General features: G+C 42.4%; 1 protein-coding gene across 1 annotated transcript in view; it reads right to left on the bottom strand.

Moving 5' to 3' along the window:
• phlpp2 (PH domain and leucine rich repeat protein phosphatase 2) overlaps positions 1-16168 on the bottom strand; it is a 49681-nt gene that overhangs the window by 13671 nt on the left and 19842 nt on the right. The window contains exons 4-14 of the mRNA XM_006641340.3: positions 15801-15991; positions 14694-14819; positions 9456-9610; positions 5492-5638; positions 4801-5031; positions 3641-3843; positions 3033-3093; positions 2564-2659; positions 1464-1619; positions 746-946; positions 81-243 (exon numbers count right to left, since the gene is read on the bottom strand). Of these exons, the coding sequence (XP_006641403.3) occupies positions 81-243; positions 746-946; positions 1464-1619; positions 2564-2659; positions 3033-3093; positions 3641-3843; positions 4801-5031; positions 5492-5638; positions 9456-9610; positions 14694-14819; positions 15801-15991 (1730 nt within the window). The remainder of the gene's footprint in view (positions 1-80; positions 244-745; positions 947-1463; positions 1620-2563; positions 2660-3032; positions 3094-3640; positions 3844-4800; positions 5032-5491; positions 5639-9455; positions 9611-14693; positions 14820-15800; positions 15992-16168) is intronic.

The raw sequence follows: 16168 nt of genomic DNA, 5'->3' as shown, positions 1-16168 counted from the left end.
CACAGAAAGGAAAGTTATTCAATATAAAACATCAGGACCAAACAATCACACAGCGATAAAACAAAGCGAGAGAGCCTGACCTTGATCTCGGGCAGGTGGAGGATCTCTGGGAAGACACTGATGTGGTTGGAGTGTGCAGCCAGAGTGTGGAGTCTCTTACAGCCAGACACAGTGGAGGGAATGCTCTTGAGCTTGTTGCCACTCAGGTTCAGCTCCTCAAGCAGCTCTAACTTTGTCAGCTTGCTAAAACACAGGCACGCAGAAGACTCACTTGCACATTCACACACAGATTGACCATGTTAAATATGATTTTGCTGGTCTCTAATACTGAAACCAGAGGATGTGCTTGCGATCAAGTGGTTGTCAGGCCTATAATGTGCAAGCATTCCATTTTCTTTTAACTAGGGAAAGAAATAATGTTTTAAGCTTTTGCTAGTTTTCTCTCTCCCTGTCAGTTAATTTAAACAGCTCTCACCTTAATATTAGAAAAACAGTAAAATCATATTTAACCTTGTCACAGAGACTGCATATAGTTCAAAATCATCAGCGGTCTGAGCTTTACACCTCTAACATTGTGCAGCATGGGGTTATACTTACAAGAGTACATGTCCATTACAGAGATTTATCAGACCCTGTAAAAACCTTTAATTATTGGAGACTTGTAAAAAATAATCTACCTTTTTAGCCAGCCTAAGGTGAAACTGACTATGACTTTGGCAAAAGCACAGTTACTCCTGCTCCCTACCTGGCTGGAAAGGACTGTAGCTGGTTGTAAGCAATGTGCAACACTCGAAGATTCTGGTGTCCAACCAGCAGGGCGGCGCAGTGCTCAGTCAGGTTATTTCCTGTGAGGAAGAGCTCCTGGAGGGTGCTGAGGCTCTCCTCTGACTGGCTGCTGGGGGGAATAGTCTCCAGGGAGTTGGCTGATACATTCAGGTACCTCAGGCTAAGGAGGAAGAGACCTCTCATAAAAACAGCTACTGTCTCAAGGTACAGAAGTGAAGCATCAATGCATATAAATCAACTAGTAACAGCCATTCAAAAACACTTATTGTAAAAAGAGCTTCGTAGCGGAAATACATTTTACAGCAAGATAATTAGTTGCTGTAACAGACCAACTGTTAAGTGCTCTACATCAGAAGCACAAGTGCTTCATGACAGATTGTGATTTATTAGGTAGGATATGGAGAGTATTCTTAGGAGGTGGACAATTAGACCATGATGTGTAGCATCATTTTACAGCACTGAAAACAATAATGATAATGACACTGAACTTCAAGATCTAAAATATGACTGTACTTGTTTAGCACTCCCTCGGCCTAAAAATGTTACTTTTGTTAAAACAAAGCCAAGTTCCTTGAAGGAGTTAAAACGGGACTCTTAAATCCGAACATCCAGACACAACTCCAGGGAGCCCTGGTGGTGGTGATCTAAACACCTGTCAGGGGAAGAGGGTGACCTACTTTAAGGCCTTGTAGAAGAGGCTTTCTGGGAGCTCGCCCAGCTTGTTGTGCTGGAGGTCGAGGGCTTCCAGAGGGATGTGGTCAAGGAGGTCAGGCAGGATGTTTAGCCGATTGTTGCCTGCCAGCAGCTTCCTCAGGCTCAGGCTGCTGAGAAGCCTAGCAGGAAGAAGAAAGCCCAAGACATCCCACTGCATAACTGTTCTTTCATGAAGCTGTGTTTCATTAAGGAAGTGTTACTAAAGCCAAACTCTATGTTCCATTGTCCACACCAGCATACGTACAAACATACATGAACCGGCACGCAATTTACTCAAATCAATTAACTGGATTGAATAACTGGACTTGCAGCTAATTCTGTGGGAACAAGAATTTCAGAAACGTCATATGAAACAAAATATAAACAAATTCATGGAATGTCTGCATCTAGCAAAATGCACAGATTACTCTTTACGGTAATGCTGTTGATCATTACACAAATGGGATATAAGGCCAGCAAGTTCAGCAAGTGCCTTCATTTTGGCTGGGAAGAGGAAATCTTTGTTCGTCTTGCAGATGAACTGCTGTTTGCAGTTATTTCTGTTCTTTTCATGCTGACACTGCTTCATTCGTTTCCCGAATAAGGCTGACTCATCAAACAGAACTTGATAAATTACCGGTAGAATGCTAAAAATATAGTACGGTAACATTTGAAAAAATGCTTTCTTTGATAATATAAAACTGTTAGATGCTAAGGTAGAAGAAAGTCAACCAATGAGCATAATGGTCCACTACAATAGGTTATCTCCCGTGAGAATGTTACTTGTGTATTTGGATTTAGTTATACATTTTCTTTCTGAAGGTTTCTTTAACACTCTACAGATTCTTTTCAGCAAATACATATATGTAATCAACACTGATGGGACAGAACTGAAAAGCTGCCTTAAAGTCTACCGATACCCATTCTTTGAATTAGTGTACTTCTGTGTATTTGCTTAAATGTCTTGGGTCTCTTCATCAAGTCATAGTTGTCCACACACTTGTAAATGAACTTTGTTTGGACCAAAAAAATAAACAGATTTAACACAGCCACTCTGACAAATGGAGAAGAGAGGAACACTCACCTGGAAGGCAATTCAGAGAGCAGGTTATAGCTGACATCCAACACCTCTATTTTCCTGGTATCGCACACCCAGTCAGGCAAGTACTCTAGCAGGTTCCTGCACACAGTAAAAGGCTTTTAGACATTTTGGCTGAGAAAGGGCCATGCAAAACTTAAATACTCTTTATAGATAAAAATACCATGCCACCACTTGCAAACTGAGTCCAGAAAAAACTTTCTCTATAATGATCTGAGAAGTTACATCAGAAAACTTTTGAATGTTATTGAACATTTTGCCTGCTATTTCAACATTGATGCATTCCACACCTGCTTGAGACTAGCTCTTGAGGACAGGATTTCATCTACACTGCCTACACAGTTTTCTGGAAGATATACAAACATATGGCCCCCGACTCTTGTGCCCAATGGCGTGAACTGAGAATTGAGAATCCATAGAAGACCTATAAAAATAATCAAAAACAGGCACTCACTGAGAGAGATCAAGATGCGTCAGTTGATTTGGAACTGGGTAAATATTCACAGCGGTCAGGCCTGCATGGGATAAATCACACAGCTGTTAAATTAGATCCACCAGAACAAAGTGGACGAATTCAATAAATATACTTTTTTTGATAAATACCAGCTAGCTAATCTGGCATTCTTTTTAAAAGCATTTTAAATGGTTAATCTAAATATGGCTATACTTAGTTTCTATTAACCTTTCTGGGTAGTGAGTGACAGCAGTAATGTGGTAGAAAGTTATTAAATGAGATTTAAATAATATTGTAAGGAGGGTTTGACAGATTATGTCAGTTGTCCTATTAGGCTTTATATCAACTTGACCTGATAAACACACCAACATATACTGTCTAATGGGATTAAAGTTTACTAATGGAGTAGTAGACAATGCAGGTTGATGCACATCTACAATCAAATGACTGATTTGAGTGCAGGGCAAAGCGCTCAAGCTGTACAAGTACACCACATGCCGTATTCTAGGCAGTGATGTCCCATGCTTGTGGAATCGTCCCAGCCGTCAGCTCAAGAACCTTCAAGATGTCTGCTTTCTGGCAGAGCAGGAGCACAAGCAGTGACTTACAGTTGGCGCTAGCGTAGAGTGATCGTAGGGTGAAGCCACTGAGCGTGAGCACCCCCAGGCGGTTCCTCTGGCACTGCAGCATCTCCAGGCATCCAGCAGAGCTGAGGTCCAGCTCAGAGAGACAGTTGTCCCGAAGGTCCATATGTGTGACCTGCTTCAGTGCCTCCAGCCCCTCACTCACCACCAAGTGCAGCCCATTCAGCCTGATGGGAAAAGCTATGATGAGCCACTGTGCTTACTGCTTTATACAGCTTTGAACCATACAACTCACCACACCTGAGATGGGAGGAGGAATGTGAATGTGCTACATGACTTTCGAGGCAATCTTTAATTGCTTCTGTCATTAACTCAAAGATAACGATGATGCACTTTTCTACATTTTTGACAAAATGCTTCCTTAACCAACCTGATACCACACTGATCAGAAGTATTTTGTCACTGTTTACAAAAATCACACAGCTGCTTTTCCTGGTGATGGTTGCTGCAACCCAGAGCTCATCTCAGAAGTTCAAACTCTGCCAGCAAGTCTCTGGGACGTGAAAGAAACCAGAGGAAACCCACACAAACACAGACAGAACATGCAATGTCCACACGGAATACAGCCTAGAAAGGAATGCAGTACCCAAGTCTGAACCAATAATGGCAAGGCCAGCGTGTGACTCAGCATTATTACAAAAAATACATTTTCTGTACATTTAATGATACATCATCAAAATGAAATAATTCTTGGATGAGCTCTGTATCTCGGCTCTTAAGATTTTTGCTCTCCATCATTTAAGTTCCTGTCAGATCCAGTAATAACTTATGCCGGCGTCACACTACACAACTTTTCCTAGGATTTTCAGTTGAACCCTTCATTTACATATCGTAAGAAAAACACAGCGAGCTGTCAAGAGCACGAGATTTGAAACTGTAGTGAACAGTCGTGAGGGAATCGTGCAATTAGTCACCCCCTGCAATTCCCAGTCGTATAATTTGACACCTCTAGGACAGAAAAGGTAGCGAGATTCAGGAACTGCAGTCATTAAATTTGACATGCTCTCTGACTAGAAGTCGAGTCCTGTTGTGTGACGCAGCTTTAGAATGTTAAACTCCCTCCGGCACAAGACGCTGTATTTTCCCAGAATCCACTGGGAGAAGGCGTGTCAGGTCTCCCTCACCGCAGGTCAATGTGCTTGAGGTGGCTCATTCTGCCGAGGGTCCCCAGGTCCAGTAACTCCACTTGGTTGCCGGCCATGGCCAGCCTGTCAATACCACTCAGCTTCTCCAGCACAGCAGGGATCTGGCAGAAGTCATTGAAGGAAAGCCCCAGGCTACAGAGCTGTGACAGCCCACCCAGCTCTTCCGGCAGAGAGCTCAAATAATTCCCATCCAAAGCCAGTGTCTGCAGACTGAGCAAAAAGAAAGGCTGAATTTCTCATCCACTGCACAGACGTATTTTTCTCTAATCCCTCTCACTCTTTTCAAAGCCCTTAAATCTGTCCTTAAGAGTAAACGGGCTTGGCTATCGAAATATCCATACATCATGAACGCTCATCATAAGTAGAACTGCCAGTGTTGAGTGTCACAAACATTAAAACAAATAAGAGGTATAAATTGGATGCAATTATGTAACAATTAGGGTTTTAATTAACTGAACCTTAATATGAAAAAAGTAGGAATAAACCCTTCGTTCAGCACTAAAAGGGGCAGGAACACGTGTCAAGTACAGTTTTGTAGCTAAAAAGTATTGTATCAGACAAAAAAGTGAAAAGCATATTCAGCCTGTTAAAAGGAAATTTGTCCCTAGATTCCAATTAATGTTATCAAAAACTAAGAGCTTACTCTAAAAGTAGTAGATGTCTTACTTACCCCTGCAGGTTGCCTATCTGGACCGGGACTGAATGAATACCATTGCAGGACAGGTTGAGCTCCGTCAGTGTTAGGATCTCACATATGCTCTCTGGGAAGAAGCCCAGTCGGTTGTGAGAGATGTTTAAGCTCTTTAACTGTGAAAACCTAGACAACAACAAAACTGGTATTTAATATCTCGCACCAATCACAGCTCACCTGCTGTGTAATCAGAACTGTCATGAACGCCCCATCCCATTCAAACACTTACAGCCCAATTGCATCTTTCAGTTATGTTGGGTATTTCAAGCGAATTGAAATCTTTCCTTATCATCCTGTTTTTTTTCCAATGCAGAACTTCAGGTTAATAAAATATAGAATGGAAAATATGTATTTTTTGTGCATCAATTTATACTGATACTTGGGTATGCTTGTTTTGAAGTTTTTAACAGTAAGAAAGAAGAAAATGTATGTATCCTAAATGATCACTGAAAGCCTTTTTAATTGTATTTTTTCTCTCTTTCTTCTTTACCATTTACAGTGTCCTTCTGTTGGGTAAGGCACTTCTAACAACGTCTGTACTCAAAAAAGTCTTCTCCTTATTATTATTTATCTTTAATGCTACAAAACTGTTCAGTGTGACATGGTTCCAGCTGGAAGCTAGGGGGTTAAAGGGGGGTATTCTATACAGAATAAACTACAGGGTCAGGGCATGATAGTGGTACAGGATAACTGACATGGGTGTATACCATAAGATCTGAATTGTACTGAAGGCACATAAACAACACGTCCGTAGAACTTCACATGAGATCGCGAGAGTGCTCAGCATCCAATGTATTTCCTGGAAGAATCTAAGCTCCCCTTCCCTCTTCCCCCGGTATATTTCAGGGCCCAAGCTCCCACAGAGTCAGTGTCTATGAACATAGCCATACAAAATTCCAGAATCATGCCGAGTTTTCAGTACGGAATGTAACACACTGTCAAAAAAAAAAAAACTCTATCAGGTTCACTTGGGCTATTACTCCCAGAGTTACGAACACAATCCTAGGGGCTCTGACACACAGGCCTGATCAGCCCTGGACTGACTGCTGTGGGACGACCCACAGCTCTTCCTGTGCAGACGCAGCCGGCTGGCTGTTACACATGCAGATCACGGCAAACTACAGTCAGTCTGCTGAAGGTCACTTCTTTCTAACCCTTCAGCTGTAGCCACTGCGGTCTGCGATTGATGGGGCAGATGGATGTGATGGTCCTGACTGCTGAAGCAGAACATCTCAATCTCTCGGCAACTCCTCTCACAGACACACTCCTTTCAATGACTGGTCGCTAAAAGCCGCCAGGAGATCTTCAGCCATCAAACACAGCATAATCATATCCTTCGCTGTTCTTGTGTTAGTTAAAGGATTTTCTGAATCATGAGTCCCTGAATGTTTACTCATACAGAATTTTTCCCCAAAAAAGTTTAGGCTCATTTTTGATTTTGTTCTACCGATCCAATTTTGAAATCTCCAGTTTTGAGCTTCAGCACCCATCGGAGAAGCGTTACGGCTCTTGCCTATAGCAGCGCAAACCTGCCAGCGCCTCAGAGGGCCCAAGGGTTGCCTTGATTGCCAAGGGCCACGGATGACTAACACCCCACCACCACCCTCGGCAGAACCCAGCCAACTGTCCGCCACCTCTCTGGGAATCCTGGTCGCAGTCCGCTAGTGACATGACCCGGGCTCGAACCCACAATGCCTGGGTCACAGGACAAACGCCTTTACTGAGTCACACAGCGTGTCCAGCACATTCTCCAGTGGGCACCCAGCACCCCCCCCCTCCTGTGTATCAGGGCTCAAGCACCCACAGAGCCAGTGCCTTTGAATACAGCAATAACAAAAGCTACAAATCCACGATCATGACAGATTTTCAGTCTGAAACGTGAGAATTTACACAGAATCTTAATCAGCTTATTTTGGCAATATTAACACAACTCAAATACCAAATGCTGAGCACCTAGGGGTTTTATGAAATAGCATGACTTGAGCTCAGTATTATGTTATCCTAAGGAAAAATACTACTCAAACAATAAATGCCATCGATTTTAAATGTTAAGAACAATGTACAACAATGTAAATGTCCACGTTCAGCAATTTTTCATCATTTTCAGCATTTTTCATTGTACATCAGGATACAAAGAACATTTTTACGTTTTCATTCCTTTTGTAATTCCAAATGCAAATGAATCCTCTCATATTCCCTCAGATTGCTTTTGTCTTCTCATTACTTTGAGCTCTTGATGTTTCCACAGAGAAATGTATTTCCATCATGGATGAATGACTAAGATTATCTAACCAAAACAGGTTGCAAAATAATGACCTAGGTCACACATGTAAAGTTCTGAAAGCTCACATAGTTGAAGTTAGTCTTGTCCAAGCTTCCTTCCTCACAGGAACAATAATTCTAATTACCTGAACCTGAATGTACAGTAATTTACTGAGAGGCTTGTCAGCCTTGTCTAACAATGTTCATGTTTGTCCCTGGACACTTCAGTATAAGTAGTCGATAGAATAGAAAGTAGTGAAACAGAGAAATAATTGTAACGTACATAGAAACATATACAGTATATTAAGAAATAAGAACTATCCTTTAAAGTAAGTAAAAATTATAAAAACTTTTACCCAGGATACTTCACTGCAGTGAAACAACGTGATTTAGAGTTAAAAGGCTGAATAATAAAAACAATTAAATGGTATAAATAATCACACAAATACAATAAAGTATTTTTTTCTAACTTTCCTATCTTTCTGGATAAGTTAATAAAGCCTGGTTCAGCTTCCAGGACAATTTTCATCACATAAGTCTCAAAAGAAATCCATCCATTGTCTCACTGCTTTATCTAATACAGGGTGGAGCTGGAGCCCTATCCCAGCCTGACAGGGCATACCCTGCACGGAACGTCCCCCCAGTCCACCGCAGGACACAAAGAGACACGTGCACTCGCACCAGGGCCAGTTTTCCCAAAGCCCAATTAACCTTTGACCTTTGGGGAAAACCAGAGCATCCAGCAAAAACCAACAAAGACTTGGGGAGAAGACACAAATAGCAAAAAAAACAGGAATTGAACGAAGGGCCCAACACTGCGAGGGAGCAATGCCAACCACTGCGCATCAGTAATTCCCCATTTCACTCGAGTCATTAAAATTATATAATAAGTAGTGCATTAGGACAGTTATAATATAACTAGATCATAATACAAAAATATATAGAGATAAATAAAGGGAATCTGATATAAGTAATTCTAGCAAATCTTGGCTAATAAATGTGATTTAAATCTATTCACCATGCTCATTTCCAATTAGGAAGCAAGGTCCTGGGTTTATATTTAGTTGCACTGTAAACTGTTTACTGGGAGTCGATAAATTATCAAGTAATGAAAATAAGCAAACGTCTACAGAATAAAAATTGACATGCAATTGACATGCAATTATGTTGCAGGTGCACTTTGCTCACTACAATGCAGTCAGTGAATCCATATCATTCTGTCTCATGTTCAAGAGGGTCAGAGGTGGCTGTCTGCTTTGGCACACACTGGATCTCATCAGCCTGCTTCCCTCTCCCTCTTTCAAGCCCCTCTCCTGGATTCCCTGCTCTGCCGAGAACGTGACGGAGCGTTACTAAATATACGGATGAGGCTGGCAGTGGCGCAATGATGTGTAAACACCCTCCCTTTCTTCCAGGTTTCCCAGAGCACAGAGGCACTCTCCTCCCCTTTAAGGAACATCTTCCCCCTTTTCCTTAACCCTGTCAGCACTCACGCAAAATCACCACATTTCTTCCGCCAACACCGTTGTGTCATCTAACAAAGCATAACTATTTTGACTTACAGAACAGTCTTGTAGTCTTCAACCATGATTGCTAGCTTTTTACAACAAAAATCCGATCAGAATATCCTGACACACAGGATATTAAAAGCCACCACTGAGGGGGGGACAACAGCTCTTACCTGTTGAGACTGTGAAGGCCCCCAGGACCCTCTAGCCTCAGGAAGTTGTGGCGCAGGTTGAAGTGCGTGATGTCTTGGCTGTAAAAGAGGTACACTGGAACTTCCTCCAGGCTGTAACAGGACAGGTCTACCAGACTGACCGTTTGCGACACCACCTGCAACAAAGTCAGGCCACGCGTTCAGGGTTAACGCTACTGCAGGTGAACAAGGAGAGAGCCCTACATTCAGAGCGCCGTCACACGCTTGATTTTCAGAGGGGGCAGGCAATGTTACTCTTGTTTCAGCCTTCCCTTGGGGCAACAAGCTGGAACACTTCCTGGTGAGGCAACGACTGAGAGATCTAAGCAGTTTCAGTCTCCTGGGGTCCACTAATCAGCATGACCTTAACATAAGACACTTAAGAGTGTATAAAGCCACTAAGAAAATGCATGCGAATGTTAATTATAAAAGGAAAACTCAAAACTAACTTGACGCTCTGCAATATAGTAACAAAAAACACTGTAAAATGCCTTCCAAACATGTACCATGGTAAACCACATGGTATAATTCCACTTTTACCATGTTTGAACAATAGATGCAGTCTGTTTTCCATGGCAGTCTCACACTCTGGCACATCTCTCTGAGCTTTACCTTGATTTTACCCCTGTATTTTACTGGACACTTAATGCGCTCTTATAGCAATACACTGCAGTAAACATTTATACTGGTTCTCTCATATGGAAATGAATTTTATTGGAAAATGTAAAAGCACTGAACTATTCAAAGTACTTTCTGCATACTTTTTTTTACAACTTTATTTCCTTGGAACCCCTGCTATACTCTTCTCTATATGTGTCTAAGCTTTCCGTTCCTTTCCTCGCACACACCCACACAAATGTATTATAATCCTATGTTATTACAGTAACAGTGGCAACTGTACACAAAAAAGCCCTTTAATCAACTGCAGACGGGCAGGATTTAAATGCCTGCACCATCTGACCTCAATACGCAACGATCAAAGTCAAACCCGGTTAATATTTAAACTTTTGATTATAAGGAGGCCGATAATGCCCGACTCAACAGGCTTACATTACTTCTAACAGGGCTACACATTCCAGCACCTGAGAATTCCTAGACAATCTACTTGGAATTTCACTCAGATTCTGAAAGCGACATGGCTGACTATCAATTGTGTGAGACAAAAATAGGCATGACTAATAATTAGGTTTATCCATTGTTCCACACAAGGACTTAAGCAGTCCAAACAATTTCTGTTTATTATCACGGAAATAGTCTGTATATAAGATAAGATAAGATCACTTTATTAGCCATATACAATTTCTTGCATTAGGAATTTGTCTTTTCGCATTCTGTTATATTCTGTAAACTGATATATTCAGTACACTTTGATATATTCAAACTGATATATTCGGTACAATTGGTTAATCTACATTGACTCAATGCAGTTAAGAAAAAAAAACCTTTCTTTTCCACTGTGTTTCGTGTTGCATCACAATTGAAAATAAATCAGCAATTTACAATCCCTCTTAAAAATGATGTAGTTGGAAAAAAAATCACTTGATAATGGGTCTGTATATATATCTTATCTGGTCTGAAAAGAACGGAATTACTGGATTCTGCTGAGTCAAACCATCCAGGGGCTTCAGACTGGAAATATGTCAATAGCAGGGGGCAGAAGCATACTGTATCTGTCATCGGCTGCTGTCTAACAGAGGTACGTGTAAAACATACTACTCATACTCATTTTATACTGATACAATAAGGCCTGCATAATCTAGAGGTAAAACATACACTAAAGTGTCACAAAGAAGAGTTAACAGAATTTAAAGGTAAATGTTAATGTTCTGATTATTTTGCAAGATATTTTGCATATGTAGCAGTGCCATTTAATAGGGCAACACTGCAGTGTCCAGTATAAAGGCAATACCAGGAACACATTGACCTGATAAAGAGACTGTAGAATAAAAACATACACCGAAAAACTAGTGCACTTCTGTTGAGGCAATCTGTATGTCCTTTAAAGTGAGACTGCCCTGTCTTTCAGTGCAGAGAAAAGCAGCAGTTACATTAATCCATGTTCTTTGATATCTCCCCTCAGGTGCTTCTTACGAATAGCTGTTACCGGCTGTACATGACTCCAGATCAAAGGGTTGATCGCAAAAGCCAGGGCATGAATTCAGAAGAATCCAGAACTATGGGGCGATAAAACAGGGGAGGCTTTGCACCAATGATGAGAAAACCCGTGAGAGAGAGTGCAATCCAGTGCAATCCCTATTATTGCTTTGCATCTATTCTGCTTGAGTTCTTCCGTCCTGGAAAAGAGGGGGTGGGGGGGAGGGGGCAGAGGCGAAGAACAGCAACTCCATACAGAAAAAAAAACCTCCTGATGCAACATTTCTGGCACGTTAGAATGATGTCCTCCTGGCTTGCTTTAAAAGGCTGCTTTTATGATTAAAAACCCATCAAGCAGCCTGAAGCCTTCAGACTGTACAATGCTGTAGGATGCAAGCAGGGCTCTCTGTGGAAGTGCCCATTCGATGCAGTGCCCAGGCAAGCAGACTCTGTTACTTCCTGGCATGTGTCCATCACCCCCTGGCAGCAGAAAGGCACAGGGAATCAAACAACCAAACACACAAGGACAACATTGTGCCCAGCCTGGCATGAGACCCACCACGATTCTGTTTTTCTTTTCTCGTTCCCTCTCTCTCACCCCCCCCATCGGTGCCCCTGCAATACAGGAGCTTTCAGCACACCATTTAGAGAATAAAATCTCATTTCCGCACCCAGACATTTCCACATGCCTCCATCTGACCAATCTGATCCGCCATTCTGCATGGTTGCCTAACTGCAACGGCTTCATGGAGCAAGAGTGAGTGTTAATTAGAGAAGGGGGAGATGAGCAATGAGAAAGAGACGCTTTGCTGGTCCCACTGGAGCACGACCTCTTCCACAGGGCGATGCTCCTTGTGATAAGTTGGTTTAATCAAAGCTGAGCTGGGAACCCAAGCCTCACTCTCAAGTCCCCCACCCAGCTAGCAAGGGTCAGTGCACAGGGGGTTGACACGAAAAGGCACACAGACTTGGGCGCAGTGTGAAACTGTTAGCAAAGAGCAGATGCAATCACAAACAGCCACATTTCTAGAACTGATGGACAAAGGGGTCATAATGGAAGAATGGTCTGGAATAATTATGTGTTGCATCAACGGGTAACTTCCTGTCGTGGCATCACAGAAAACAAAGCATAGCAAAATCAAGTTTCAGTTCTTTAGAACAGGGCTTCCCAGTCCTAGTCCTGGAACCTAGTTCTTAATTGAAGCCTTAACTGAACTAACAAGTTGCTTGATTGGAACATGTGCAAACCTTTTCTGGCTCCAAAATCTTGTTACTAAATCAAATCTGTCCAAACCTGTATGGTTACTTATGAAATGCAAGAGTTAGAAGGCAATCCTAAATGTATTTAAGAGCTGAACACAATCAGATAACTCAAATGAATCCTGTTATTAAATTCAATTAAAGATTCTATTGTGTAACAGAGTTGCGCTGGGAACAAAATCAGAAGCTGAGGGCCTCCAGGATCAGAATAGGGCACCCCGAACCCCTGCTTTAGAACATAAAAAGCTTTTAACAATGCTTTACTTACAGGAAAGAACTATTTCATTCATCACTTAAAGAGGCCCTTTTGGATATACAATAGGTTAGATGTGGAAGTTACTATGTCAGTATTCTGCAGCCAGCTCATTAAAACCCAACGCAGAACTCCCCTTCTATGTACAGTACACTGAACACACTGTCACACTGAGAGTGTTCTTTAAACTTGTCCAGCAGGAATCCATTGTAGGCCTGATGTTGATCCTGATATGTGTAACTGATGTATAGCCAGCAACCTAGTTAGATTTGCAATAATACTAAACAGAGGGAGTATGCAGCCTCCCAGGTGCTTGTAGGACTGCAGTGCTGTTGTTGAGGGGAGCCTCTCTTTTCCAGTCTCTGCTTAACCACTGGGGGGCATGGTAGCTGTGATGTGTTAAAAGACAAGTGGCTGGAAGAGGGGTGGGTTGGAGGAGTCTGCCTACACGGCCTCACTCTCCCTCGTGTGCGGTCACAAGGTTTGGGACGTGTAAATCACTCAATTTATTACAAATCCGGTGGGTTAAACAAAAATAATCAGGGATTCTAAATTTTAAAATAAAAATAAGGGGTGGGGAAAACAAAATAGCGTCAAGGGAATTTAAAAAAAAGACAACATCATGGAGAGGGCAGAAAGATGACAAATCGAATATTGACAAATGTAAGGTAATCCACAGAGGAAGTAGGAGTCTACATTTTACATATCGCAGCAGTGATTCAGAGCTGTGGGAAAAGAAAGTGATCTGAGTGTTTATCTAGATTCTTCTTCGTTCTCATCAAGACTGAGTGTGGCGAAGCAATAAAAAAGTAAAATTAACGACAAGGTCCAGAGCAAAAAGCGAGAAATTTAAATCAGATGAAGTCATGCTTGAGCTATATAACTCACTAGTAAGACCTCATTTTGAATGTTGTGCTCAGGTTTGTTCCCCACAGCACAAAAAAAAGGTATTTCATAAGTTAAGAGAGTTATTTTTTTCAGTCTAGGGCAAGAGATAGAAAATTGATTTAGGACACAGAATAGTCTCCTATGATGTAATAGTTACACGAAGAGCTGTATGTATCTGGAATAGGCTTTCCAGACAGGTTGTGGAAGTTTAAACTCTTTTAAGAATCATCTGGACTAACCTTTACATTAACTTATCTACTAAACAAGCAAATGAGTGAGATATGCTGAAGGGTTCCTCTTATTTGCAGCCTTCCTAATGTTCTTAACGTGATATCTGCTGATTCAGGCATTCTTTCTTCAGTGAGATCCAGGTTCTACATTATAAGTAACAGAGTAGTGTTGTGCAGCACTCAGTCTGAGGAATCCATTAGAGACTGCTAGTCAATATTTACAAAACTCACTCAAAAACTATATACTTTAGTTGTGCTCTTTTCAGTCTACTGTATTTTCACAGCTTCCTTTTTACTTTTTTCATGTGTATTCTGTACAGATGTACTATTATACAGCACCTTGGAGGTTTTTTGGTGTTATAAATAAAATTATATCTTTATTATTTGTGTTACTTTAAAAGCCACATTCTAACTTGATCTCACCAGCACCCACCAGACTCAGGTTGGTTACTGCGATCTGCCATGACTGACACAACACAGAGAGGCAATGCTCACTTTGGAAGCCTGTCGATGCCACCTCTGGTAGTCCGCCAGAGTGTCAAAGTTGACGAAGTAGGTCTGAGCCTGAGGTCCCGCCGAGCTGAACATGAGGCAGTGCTGGCGGCGCTTCACCTCCTCCACCTGCAGGAAACACAGCTGTCACAGTGCAGCCGAGCTTCTCCCACACTATCCTACTCCCCACTCTCAATAACCCACACTCACCTACACACCACTCTCCACGACACACCACTCTCCACGACACACCACTCTCCACGACACACCACTCTCCACGACACACCACTCTCCACGACACACCACTCTCAATAACCCACACTCACCTACACACCACTCTCAATAACCCACTCTCCACAACACACCACTCTCCACAACACACCACTCTCAATAACCCACTCTCCACAACACACCACTCTCCACAACACACCACTCTCAATAACCCACACTCACCTACACACCACTTTCAATACCCCTCAACACACCACTATCTGGGCAGACATTCGCAGATCTGCTCCTGTTGTGAGTCCTTGTCATCACTTTCACTCATATCTATATCCACCTCAACATTACGTTTATGTACCTTTCCATTCTTTATTCGTCTGTACATCACAATCTGTAGAAATCAAACATGATTTGGTGCACACAACGTGCCAACGCCAACTCGCGCGACAGTTGCTCAGCTCTGAGCTCTACGGCAGGCGTTCACTAGGAAACTGCAACAACAGTCCTAGGAATTCCTCTTTGCCTCAGGGGCTTGCAAGAAACCATTCACTCTTTTCCATCAATAACAATCCGTACAGTCCATCAGCAGTCAAAACTGGTCCCTAGTTTATGAACAACAACATCAGGCTAAATTTGTTGGATGCAAAGTAATAAAAAAAATTGCTTACACTTATATAGCGCTTTTCTGGACACTCAACTCAAAGCGCTTTACAGGTAATGACAGGGACTCCCCTCCACCACCACCAATGTGCAGCATGACATAGTCAGTCATAAACATGTCTTCTGCGCTCAGAACAGGCCGCCTTCACCTCCCTATTCTCTCATGGCAGTTGACTGGGAATTAGCTCCTGGAAGTGCTGCCTTGGATTGGGTTAACTCCCTTACCTTCCCCCCAACGAGAGGCAGGATGTGCATTTTCCCCGTGAGGCTGTCCTTGACGGAGGCCACGATGAGGCAGGTGCCGCAGAGGATGACCTGCCTCTCCGCCCACTTGTGGAGCTGCGTCTTGCCCTTGCGCACGCTGAACACACCTTTAAGAAGAGTGCGCTCCAGCTGGTCGGCATTCAGGGGCTTCTCTGTGAAGGCAAAGGGAACACAGGCCTGGTCAGCCCACACAGCTTTTCTCTGTGGGGTGATTATTTGCATTCATTATACATTTGCATTCCATCCCACTATCGGACACCTGCAGAAAACCTATATTCAGAAAATATTTTCCACTCCAGTGCCTTTCCGATATAGTACTTAAGAATAAG

This window comes from Lepisosteus oculatus, chromosome 20 (assembly GCF_040954835.1).
Source record: "Lepisosteus oculatus isolate fLepOcu1 chromosome 20, fLepOcu1.hap2, whole genome shotgun sequence".
Taxonomy (NCBI): domain Eukaryota; kingdom Metazoa; phylum Chordata; class Actinopteri; order Semionotiformes; family Lepisosteidae; genus Lepisosteus; species Lepisosteus oculatus.
This window is presented reverse-complemented; position numbering and strand designations above follow the sequence as displayed.